The 12,829-nt window shown below is 37.8% G+C and overlaps 1 protein-coding gene across 1 annotated transcript in view; it reads right to left on the minus strand.

Annotated features, from left to right (window-relative positions):
* Positions 1–1,843: 1,843 nt before the first annotated feature.
* ttc9b (tetratricopeptide repeat domain 9B) overlaps positions 1,844–12,829 on the minus strand; it is a 33,781-nt gene continuing 22,795 nt past the window's right edge. The window contains exons 2-3 of the mRNA XM_051870419.1: positions 8,166–8,348; positions 1,844–6,238 (exon numbers count right to left, since the gene is read on the minus strand). Coding sequence (XP_051726379.1) covers positions 6,144–6,238; positions 8,166–8,348 — 278 coding nt within the window. The 3' untranslated portion in view covers positions 1,844–6,143. The remainder of the gene's footprint in view (positions 6,239–8,165; positions 8,349–12,829) is intronic.

Here is a 12,829-nt window from a genome sequence, read left to right on the forward strand (position 1 = left end):
ACTCACCTGTTGAGTAATAAAACGCCATTTCTTTGTCGCTTTTACAATATTTCAAATCCCCCAGTACTCGCCATCCCTGAAAAGCCAAGTCAATGTTGATTCTGGTTTTATTATGTGCTCTGTTGCATTCTCTTTTTGCCAGCAGACTCTCCTCTGTTTGCCTTTTGTTTAAAACAGGTGATTCTCTGGAGGTGCTCCATGTCAATCTCTCTTGTTGTGACAACTAACCTATGCCACTCCCACACCAGACACACGCCAAAGTAGCAGGAGCAAATTTTGTCGAGATATGACGAGACACTCTCGGGCGAGTGATGTACGTACCCAATTTCCCACTAAATCCACCCCATCATCTCTTAAATATAAACACTTATAACAGGCTTAGCATAGTGAATCAGGGTAAGACAAAAACACATTTTGGAAGAAGTATTGATGATATGACTCATTATTTAAATTGTGAACAAAAAAGTTACATAGTGTACCTATAAAAGAAGTCCAACTTTTAACCCCTTAAACTTATTTTAACTTTAGATGTCTAGCTCCTGTTTGGATGCAGGACAGTTTAATGGAAAAACACGTTCTGTGAATGGCCCTTAACAGTAGGTTAAAGACGAGGGGCCTCATTTATAAAATGTTGCGCAGAAATCGTCCTAAATTTGATTTTACGATCATTTCTCAGATGTGCGTACGTGTGATTCATAGAATGAACGTACACACAGAAAACGAGCATACGCCTCTCTTTCAGATGTGAAATCTATAAATTGCAAATGATCTTGAACTTGTGCGCAGCTGAATGGTTTCAGTTCTCTGTGTTGTAAACAACACGTAATTAATGTCATTTACATATAAAAGATCACCAGTCATCGTCCAAATCCTTAGCGAGCTGCAAGAATAGCTTAGATTTCCAAAAACCTGCAGTAATCTGACAATGAAAAGTGTGTACGTCTGCTCAGACCCTGATAAGCACTTTCCCACATCAAAGATCGTTTTTATAAATATGAGCGTTGGCGTGGATTTAAATGTACGCATACTCTAAGATCAAATCTGTGCATACGCACACTTTATAAATGAGGCCCCAGGGACAGTGGTTCAACAGTAATAGTTCAGTTACATTACAGTGACATACTCCAATGGAGAACATCTTGCGTCTTTCTAATCAATATTTATAATTAAAAAACTTAATCATAATGAGCAAATGGAATATCAGAATGTCATTTACTTTTTGTTGGAATTGTACACTCTAAAAAATGCTGGGTTAAAAACAACCCAAGTAGGGTTGAAAATGGACAAACCCAGCGATTGGGTTGTTTTAACCTGAGCAGTTGGGTTAAATGTTTGACCCAACATGCTGGGCAAACTATTTAATCCAACTATTGTTTAAAAATTACTATATGGTTGGCCTAAAATAGGTTGGAAATTAAAAATCAGACACATAATTACTAGAGGCAACAATAATAATCAAAAGGTGAACATTTATTAATAAGCAATTTAACGAATGTTTATTGTTTAGTTATTATTTATTAAACATATTAATAAACGTTCATTTATTAAACATATTAATAAATGTTAATTTCCAACATACTTTGGGATCATTTTAACCAAGCAATACAGTAATTTTTAAACAATAGTTGAGTTAAATAAAACTGCCCAGCATGTTGGGCAAACATTTAACCCAACCGCTGGGTTAAAACAACCCAAATGCTGGGTTTGTCCATTTTCAACCCAACTTTGGTTGTTTTTAACCCAGCATTTTTAAGAGTGTATGATCTGTTGTTTCCTTGTCATTGTGTTTCTACTCTAAATGTTTGGTTTTGCATCAGAAAAAGCACACAAAAATACACTTACAAAGGTTTCTCTTTTTAAACTTTATTCATAGACTTCAAATACCAATCAATAGTGCATTCCTGGACTGACCTGCAGGTAAACGTAACCAGTTCGCAGGTCTTCTGATGTCCGGTGGAAGTATGTACAGTACTTCCCAAAGAGGCAATGAATGACTGCAGTAATGCATTAACATTGTAGTAACCGGAACAACCAGAGGGTCCAAGTCTCTCTCTCCAGAACAGGCAAGAAATAAAGAAAAAGAAACCAGTGGATTTTTCTCTCTCTTTCAGGACAGTAGGGTACCCTCACCCCTTCTTCCTCTTCTTCGAAATCCCTATTGCCATTCTTTCCAGACCCACCTTTCTGGAGGTCAAAGGGCAAACCCTGAATCCTTGGACTGGCAATCAGACAAAAAAACAAAGCTAAGACATCACAAATAAGCCAAGATACAAGAGGAAAACTGAACATATACACAGGTACAAAGCTTCCCCTCACAATGTTAAATATATTTTTCCATAAATCTCTTTTATTTATCCTTCTTCTTTGCTCTCTCACATATCGATAAAAACGATTTAATAAAGTAAAGCTTTCGACAACCATTTTAATATGTCTTAAAGTCTACTTTGACATTCAACAAACACGTACCTCAAGTGACATCCAAGAAAAAGTAAAGTACAGTAAGTTTATTTGCTTGTCCATAAACCAGTTTGTGCTTTTGTTGTTGTCTATTGACAACAGTCAGATTTAATGTTTCTCCATCTGTGCAGAAAGAGATCCAGCACATGGGGACATATGGACCACAGCTGAAAGAAGCAAAGGTGATGGCCGAGATTCCATACAGGACATTGTCAGCATTGCTCTGTTATAGATGAAATGACCTTTACCATGTACAGAAATCCAAAGAACATGTCAAAGGTAAAGTGGAGAGAGAACTGCCACAAAACAGAGTAGACAAGAGACAGCTGGAAAGCAGGAAAGCGTCAGAACAGCCAACACTCTCATGGCAATTCATAACCACTTTACATTTTGGTATGAAATTGTACAATCTCGTTTATACGTTTTCGTACGATCTGCTTACGCCCCACTGATGGTTAGGTTTAAGGGTGGGGTTAGAGGATGACCTTCATGCTTACTTTTTCTAAAAAAATCGTACTTTTCCGTACTAATCGCATCATACAAATTGCCGCCTTGCAAAATAGTTACATTTTCTCATGAGATCGAGTTGGAACATCCACTGGATTTCTCATGCCAATCTGCTCATGACTACACTATCAAGAGTTGATCTGGTGCATTCGGTAAGTTTTTGTTTGTGTTTAACTAGTTCTTATTCATTCCAGAGAAGTATATACTGACACCTACTGGTGTGGATGTATGATGTTTGTGTATTCGTTCGTTATTGTTTTGTAAAGGGCCTTGAGCACTGAAAAAGTACTATGATAATGAACAAATTATTATTATTGATATTGTTGTCTTTATTACTATTAGACACATCTGGTTGTGTGAACTCAACCTGCTCCATGTGGAAGAAATCAGCTTTTATTAGACTACTGATATGACTGGAGTCTTGATTGCATGTGAATATTCATCATTTTTTATTATATTCAGGGCTTGACATTAACTTTTTTGCTCAACAACCACTGTGGATAGTGGTTTTCCAAAGTCACTAGCCACTCAGCATTTTCACTGGCCACAATTTTGACATCGATACCATGGGGAAATTGCCATATAGATATTTTTATTATCTCATAATTTGGCAGCAGGTATATTAGGCTGCTGTAACTTTAAGACCTGACACATGAATCCATCCATTATACTGTTAGACATGCATTAAAACACAACTGACTGTGTTTACATGAACACTCGCTAAGACCGGCATTTTGACATGGCGTGGGCACAAAATCTGTGGAAAATTAGTACATTTATGCGCAATACGCGTAATCCCATGCCAAAATTCCAACCCTGTAACACCAACAATATTCATTCGGAGCAAATGAATCTCGCTGTCGGAGAGATGAGAAGAAATGGAAATAAAAAAAGGTAATTGCGACTTTATATCTCACATTTCTGACTTTTTTCTCAGAAATGCAAGATTAAAACTCACAATTGTGAGCTATAAAGTCAGAATTGCGTGATATAAACTCATAATTGCGAGAAAAAAAGTCAGAATTGTGAGTTTATAATTAAATTCTGACTTTATAACTCGCAATTGTGAGTTTATAACTCACAATTTTGAAAAAAAAGTCAGAATTGCAAGTTATAAAGTCAGAATTGAGAGATATAAAGGTGCAATTCTGACTTTATAACACAGAATTATGACTTTATAACTCACAATTTTGATTAAAAAAAAAGTCAAAATTGTGAGATAAAAAGTCGTAAATACCTTTTTTTTTTTTTTTTTTTAATTTAGTTGGGTAAACAAGCTTCCATAAGTAGGAGTGACTGCGTTACACGCCAATGTTGAAATCCACCCGCATCTGGCAGGTTGGTGGGTGTTCATGTCAAGCCCTGATTATATTCACTAAAAGTTCTACTCAGTGTAGGTATTAAACTTTTTAATGAAGAAAAAATAACTGAATGCTCCTTATTTTATCACCATTTCCTCAAGTGCCACTGCAATAAAGAGATTAACTGGGTTGGTGCGGCCTGCTATCTGTTTTGAATCTCATCAGTGCGTCTTCTCATCTGAATCCCCAGAGTCCCACTGACACAATTAAATCTCTGCCTTATATTAGGTCAGATGGATAATTTCATCTGTCTTCCCCCATCTCCTCCCAAACTAGACTGACATGTGCTGTCAAAGGCATCTGCACATTGAAATTAATCCAACCAAAGATCATCAGAGTTTTCATAACAAAGCTCAAAAAAGAGGAAGACAAACACTTAATGCTTTTGTAAAACATTAATGGTTGTCATAACTACAATTCTCAGAGTTTTACTTGCCGCTATTTTGTAACACTGATGTTTGGGGTAGACATATTACGTTTCACAGACCTTTATCAAGCACTTCAGATGTTGTGGATCCTGTTTCTTGTGGAAACACAAGCGTTTTCCATATGGCTCCATTAGTTAATGATATTCCAACAGGCTGCATAACCATTGTGACATCATCAGGATGCGCTCTTCTCTTAAAGGGATAGTTCACCCAAAAATGAAAATTCTGTCATCATTTACTCACCCTCAAGTTGTTCCAAATCTTGAGTTTGTTTCTTCTGTTGAACACAAAAGAAGATATTCCGAGTGAAATGACTTAAAGGGACTTTGACAGTAGCCATTGACTTCCATAGTAGGGAAAAAAATACTATGGAAGTCAATGGTTACCGTCAGCTGTCTGGATTCTTCAAAATATCTTCTTTTGTGTTCAACAGAAGAAAGAAACTCATACAGGTTTGAGGGTGAGGAAATGATGACAGAATTTTCATTTTTGGGTGAACTATCCCTTTAAGGGGGAGGGGCTAAGCAACAGTCCTATACAAGGGAAATGGACAACGAGGTTCACAAAACACAGTACGGAGGATGTTGTACCTTTGAGAAAGGGAAAGATAACAACTTACTCAAACCACTATAGTACAGCAAACTGAGAGGAAAAACAAAATCGATATCAAAGGACAAATTACAAACACTTGAATTAGCCCTTGAATTGAAACAGTTCAGAAATTGAGTTGAGATATGCCCAAATTCAAGAGAGAGAAAAAGGAGACAGAAAGTAACAGGCGTTGGCAGGCGAGCGTGAGATCTAGTCGTGAAACATTGATTCTCCTCTGTATTGAGTAGAGAGGGTATTTCTCAATGGATCAGAGTGAGTTCAAAGGTCACTAGCCTGATCGTTGACCTTCATCATCTGCACTTAAATAGCAGTGTGGCTTTGATACGTGTGCTTTCATTCTATTCTCTACCTACAGACTCAATTCAGCAACCCATGTTTTTTTGTTAAAACATTATGCACATTTTAATATCCTTATTCAATCATGTAATTTTAAATTGTAATGTCAGACCCCCATTGTTTGTATAATTATAATTGAGCATTTCCTCTTTTTTCGTTGTCGTATTCTTCGTTCATCAGTCAGATTCTCAATTCCTGGGAAATGAAAGCACCGGGGACGTTGGATTTAAAGGGACAGAGCGAGAAAAGACAGTCGCGGGGTGCTGTGCTGTAGCTGTGCCCGTTTCAAGTCCGCTTTCAGAGGGGGGCGCAGCACATGTATCCTGGTTGTCCAAGGGATGGGAAGCATTGTGGGAAAAAGGGCAGAGACTCGAAAGGAGAGGTTTTCTATCAGGGTTAGGGCGAGGCATGAGGGGGCGGAGCAGTGGGCGTCGGGCCGAGTTTAACCCAATGACTCTTTCCCACTTTCACGGACCTGCTGACTGCACTTATTCATCTTCATCTCCGTCAGCTGGATGTATCGCAGCACGTTTGTGTCTGGATGGAGAGAAGATGAAGTACAGAGAATAAGAAGTGCAATAAAGACACCATCATAAAGCTGCGTTCACACTGCCAGCGACTTTGTTGCTACGTGTCACCAGTGACTGGTGGAGAGGTCGCTTGCCGCTAAAAACAAACATTTTGGAGGGAAAAGACTAAATATAAATGAAACCAGTACATAAAATGCTTAAAGGGATAGTTCACCCAAAGCGGTTTAGTCCAAATTTTCTGAAGAGACTTAATCACTTTATATGATGAACAGATTTAATTTAGGCTTTTATTCACATATAAACATTCATCAACTCACGCATCAGATATGGTAAATGGAAGCTCAAGCATGTTCACATGATGTGCGAGAACCAATGAGGTTCATTCTCGTGTTATGCAGCACGTTTGAGCTTCCACAAGAACCAATGAGGTTTGTTCTCGCGCATCAAGCAGGTTCAGTTGAGCTTCTGTTTATGTCCGCTGATCAAAGTTTATGTGTGAATAAAAGCCTAAATTAAATCTGTTCATCATATAAAGTGATCGAGTCTCTTCAGAAAATTTGGACTAAACCGCTTAATTCATATGGATTAGTTTTACGATCTCTTTATGAACTTTTTGAAGCTTCAAAGTGGTAGTTGTGTAGCTGTCAATGGAGGGACAGAAATCTCTCAGATTTCATCAAAAATATCTTCATTTGTGTTTCAAAGATTAACAAAAGTCTTACGGGTTTGGAACAACATAAGGGTGAGTAAATGATGACAGAATTTTCATTTTTGGGTGAGCTATCCCTTTAATATTAAAGATGAATGAGAAACAGCAAGTGGTCTTTGCCATTGTGGCTATTTACCATCACTGTCGCTCGTGTCGCCTGAAATCGCAAGCTCTCAACTGAAATGAATGGGATCATGTCGCTTTGTCACTGCGTGTCGCTAGCAGTGTGAACACAGCTTAAGAATAAACCTTCTTAAATCTTTGGTTGCTTCAGTAGGCAAGTACATGTCAAGAACATAAATACAGGTAAAGCCATTATATAAAACAGGATATGCACATATTTTATATATCAGTGGTTCTGAACTGTTGGGTCGCGGAAGATTTGTTATCATTAACTAAAAGTTGTTAAATGAAATAAAGCTGAAATAAAATATAAAATAAATATTAAATGAAAAACTAACTGAAATAAAACAAGTTGAATTACTAAACTAATAAAGTGAGATAAAAATAAATGATAGAGAAATATAAAAAAGCACATAAAATACTAAAATGAAAACTGAAAATATAAAAAAAGCTAATTCAAAATATTAATAAATACTATAACTGTATATAAATAATCTTGAAAATAACACTGGGTTGTGGCTATTTTGGAGCATCTGTCATAGTATATTAGTAAAAACTATCCGTATTAATAATATTCAGTGTTTGATTTAAATTCGGTTTACTTTTGTAAGATAAACTATATGGCAGCATGATATATGAGTACGACACCGGTTATCAGCCGAGATGACAGAATTTTTAATTCATGCATGCTCATTTCTCATATTTTTATAATTACATTTCCTCTGCATCATCTAACACTAACTTTAAGTTAATCGTCAAAAACACTAATAATTTTATAACACAGTTAAATGTAAACTTTAGCAAATTTAAAAAAAAAAAAAATCCATTTTAATGTTATAAGTTTACCATCGAAATTCACTGGTGGCATTTAAAACAATCAATATTAGTTTTTATTTAAACAAAACAGACAGAATATTGGCCATAGCATGAAGAGAATTAGCAGCTTATCAGTATCAGCCAGAATTTTAATATCTGTGAATCCCTAATACACAATTTAGTGTTGAGTCACTACTTAATGAGGCACAATTTAGTGTTGAGTCACAATGCAAAACCATTTGAGAAGCGCCACTGTTTATGATATTAAAGCAATCATAAAACCCACCTGTGGGTTCACGGCACTTGGCATCGCGCAGGTAACGCAGGGCACACTCGTAGTCTCCAAGGTGGTAGAAGGCAATCCCAGCACGGTACATGGCCTTAAAGTGATCCTGCTGGTGTCCGAGGACCTTCAAACAGTATTCCTTAACCCGCTCATAATTCACCAGCTCCGACTGCAGCAAGCATGCTATAAGGAAGGAGAGAGTGTAAACGAGAAAGAGGGGAATTAGTACAATGAAAAGGAAAGGACAAAACAATAAAATAGCTGAAATAAATAAATCCATGAACACCTAAAAAGAAGAGAATAAAAATAGCTATGAAATATACTAGTACAAAACCCTGGTCTATGAGATAAAGGGCAGTATGTTTTCTTGCAGTCATCAGTTGTACTGAAGTTCTGAGAGCAGCAGTTTTTAATGCTATTGGTTTCAGATAACCACATTAGCACAAATTGAAGGTCTAATTGCATCTTTTAGCCACTCTAGGCTCAGTGACACAAGTGAAGTAATTGTTTTATCTGCTGTCTAAAGAGAAAATAAACCAAATGAGACACATCCTAATCTAAAACTGCTGCCTAAAAGTGTTGGATGTGTCTGAAAATGTGCATGCGTTATCTAACAGGATGAATGTCTAAAGGGGTTATATTATATATATATACACATACATACATATATATCTATATTAGATTATGAGACTATTTAATACTTCCACTATTCTAACCAGAATGACAGCTCAGATATAGCAGATAATTATATGAAAATTTTCCACATCCATTTCTAATAATTCAGTGAATGAATTAAATGTTGGAGGTCTTTGGTTTAAAAAAAGCCGCAGCTAATTAGACGCATTGGCCCTGAAAGAACATCTGCACGGCAAATGAATTACTGCGGTGCCTGCTAGGCAGCTGGTGCGTGTTGTCAACCCTTCATCCAATCAGGGTTATTTATTCCAACAGCAGATGACATGGCTGGACACTGATGGCAGGGGCTGGGAAACTCAATTTCATATTTCAATTTGAGCTCACTGGTTGTAGTGTGTGTGTGTGTGTGTGTGTGTGTTTATGTGTGGCATGTGTCTGGTATGTTCAGGAGTTTAGGACACCCTGCAATTCAATTCATCATTTAAGCTCTTGCATAAGCTCACTTCTAATTATGACCTGAATTCACCTCTCACAATATTTTTATGCACCAGCTAAATGAAGGATTGATATACCACTGTCTTATTCTCATCAAGGCTTGAAAACAGTTGTGCCGCTTAATATTTTTGTGGAAACCATGATTTTTTTTTTTTTTTTTCAGGATTCTTTGATGAATAGAAAGTTTAAAACAACATCTATTTTAAATAAAATAATAAAATAAATAGAATAAATTCACTAAATAATAAAATAGAAATAATAAATAGAAATTTACTAATGCCACTATTGATCAATTTAATGCATCCTTGCTGAATAAAAATATTTAATTAAATTTATTAAATACATTTAATTTAAATTTATTGATGCCAAACTTTCTGAACAGTATATATATATATATACACACACTATATTGCCAAAAGTTTTGGGACGCCTGCCTTTACGTGCACATGAACTTTAATGACATCCCATTCTTAATCCGTAGTGTTTAATATGGAGTTGGCCCACCCTTTGCAGCTATTACAGCTTAAACTCTTCTGGGAAGGCTTTCCACAAGGTTTAGGAGTGTGTTTATGGGAATTTTTGACCATTCTTCTAGAAGCGCACATGTGAGGTCAGGCAGTGTTGTTGGCGAGAAGGCCTGGCTCGCAGTCTCTCTAATTCATCCCAAAGGTGTTCTGTCGGGTTGAGGTCAGGACTCTGTGCAGGCCAGTCAAGTTCCTCCACACCAAACTCGCTCATCCATGTCTTTATGGACCTTGCTTTGTGCACTGGTGTGCAGTCATGTTGGAACAGGAAGGGGCCATCCCCAAACTGTTCCCACAAAGTTGGGAGCATGAAATTGTCCAAAATGTCTTGGTATGCTGAAGCATTAAGAGTTCCTTTCACTGGAACTAAGGGGCCAAGCCCAACCCCTGAAAAACAACCCCACACCATAATCCCCCCTCCACCAAACTTTACACTTGGCACAATGCAGTCAGGCAAGTACCGTTCTCCTGGCAACCGCCGAACCCAGACTCGTCCATCGGATTGCCAGACAGAAGTGTGATTCGTCACTCCAGAGAACACGTCTCCACTGCTCTAGAGTCCAGTGGTGGCGTGCTTTACACCACTGCATCCGACGCTTTGCATTGCACTTAGTGATGTAAGGCTTGGATGCAGCTGCTCAGGCCATGGAAACCCATTCCATGAAGCTCTCTACGCACTGTTCTTGAGCTAATCTGAAGGCCACACGAAGTTTGGAGGTCTGTAGCTATTGACTCTGCAGAAAGTTGGCGACTTCTGTGCACTGTGTGCCTCAGCATGTGCTGACCCCGCTCTGTGATTTTACGTGGCCTACCACTTCGTGGCTGAGTTGCTGTTGTTCCCAATTGCTTCCACTTTGTTATGATACCACTAACAGCTGACCGTGGAATATTTAGTAGTGAGGAAATTTCACGAATGGACTTATTGCACAGGTGGCAACCTATCACGGTACCACGCTTGAATTCACTGAGCTCCTGAGAGCGACCCATTCTTTCACAAATGTTTGTAGAAGCAGTCTGCATGCCTAGGTGCTTGATTTTATACACCTGTGGCCATGGAAGTGATTGGAACACCTGAATTCAATGATTTGGTGGGGTGTCCCAATACTTTTGGCAATATAGTGTGTGTGTATATATATATATATATATATATATATATATACACACACACACATACATACATATATATATATATATATATTACTGTATATATATATTTTATTTATATATTTATTTTTTATTTATTTATATAGTTTGGATTTGTATTTATGCTATTTAAGTAGTTTAGTAGGTTTAATTTTAACCATTAATTCTTGCCATCATCAAACCACAGTGATAATCTGTGATCCTGCTGTATCTTATAAATTTAATCTAGTTCAATACCTGTTTACTGCATCAGTGCAGCACCAATCTTGGCCCGGTCTGACTGGCAGAGGACTGACCCCTGCCAAGGTTAATGTCTGTCTGTGCAGCCGAGAGCCTGCTGACCAACAAATACACTGACAAAAGCTGCTGCTTTATACCGGCAATCTCCCTCTGTCCCTGTTATGTTCCTCCAACTATCACTTTGCCTGTCGCTGACAGTGAAAGTCATGAGTCAGGGATATCGGCACAAAGCAGGATGCAAGTGGTGACCGAGCACAGGACAGAAAAAGATCAAACTCTACACAAATTCTACATTGAAAGTGCCAAACTGGCAGTAGATGAACTCAACCCAGCCAACTGTAAAAATCGCAAGTAAATGAGTGACAGACCAGGATGATTTATTAAGTACCCAGAAACCTTTGTATTCCTCAGCAGCATTATCAAAGCCCTCATGTTTTGGGGCATGCTGGGAGAATGATGACATAACACCAGAAAATGACATTGTATATAAAAGGAAGGATGTGTGCTGTTGTAGAGACATAAACTAAAGCAAACATCTGCTGACTGCTCAAACAGCTGTTAAATCAGACTCATATACTCAGTGGAGGAAAAGGGGAGAAAAACATGGTTTGCCGAACCCTAATGAAGGTTATAAAGACAGAAGGACTAACTAACAAGAGCAGCAGTGAGATAAACATGATTAGATGACAAATTAAAAGCTTTGAAAGGGAAAAATCTAATCTAAATGAGTCATTATAGCTGAAATTTGACTACAGAGTTTGTGAAGGCTTTCTTCCTTTCTCTCCCACTATCTTTTTCGGCTTTTTTCATTTGTTATGATTTCCCTCTGGTCTCTCAGTCTCTGGTTTTCACTTTTCCCAATAAAATACTCTCTACAGCACTCTACAAATTTCAGGACACAAAACGTCACATGCAGTACAATAACATTTGGTGTTAGGTTTGTATTGACTTTCCCTTTAAGACAATACAGAAATTTACTGATAGATTAAAGGTGCACTAAGCAATTTCTGAGAAATGCTGTTGAAAGTGGATCAGACTGAGCACCACAACACACTTGTAGCCAATCAGCAGTAAGGGGCGTGTCCACTCATTGGGGGGTGCCTGTGCATAGCATGTTTTTGAATATGGGGCGGGGCTATCAAGATAGGGGTGTGATCCTTTTGGGTAGGGGCGTGTTTGTTTTGGTGATTTCAAATATCAACAGCGTTTCTCAGAAATTGCTTACTGCACCTTTAAAGGGGAACTAAAGGTGCCCCTTTTTACAAGATGTAATATAAGTCTCAGGTGTCCCCAGAAAGTTTCAGCTCAAAATACCACACAGATCATTTATTATACCATGTTGTAAATGCCCATTTTTTAGTGGAAGGAAAAACATGCTGTTTTCGTGCATGTATCTTTAAATGCAAATGAGCTGCTGCTCCCCACCCTGCTTTCCAGAAGAGGGCGGAGCCTGTACAGCTTGTGCCTGCGATACTCTGCCAAAAACTAACAAAACATCTGTAAGGTTTTTATTATCTCTATGGTGGTCACACTCACGTGACATTGCAGTTCTTCATCATCACGAAAGTTTATTATCTGCATGTAAAGCCATATCAGTCTAAACTTCTGATATATGGTTTTCTGAGC

Source organism: Ctenopharyngodon idella, chromosome 18 (genome assembly GCF_019924925.1).
Source record: "Ctenopharyngodon idella isolate HZGC_01 chromosome 18, HZGC01, whole genome shotgun sequence".
In the NCBI taxonomy this organism is placed as follows: Eukaryota; Metazoa; Chordata; class Actinopteri; order Cypriniformes; family Xenocyprididae; genus Ctenopharyngodon; species Ctenopharyngodon idella.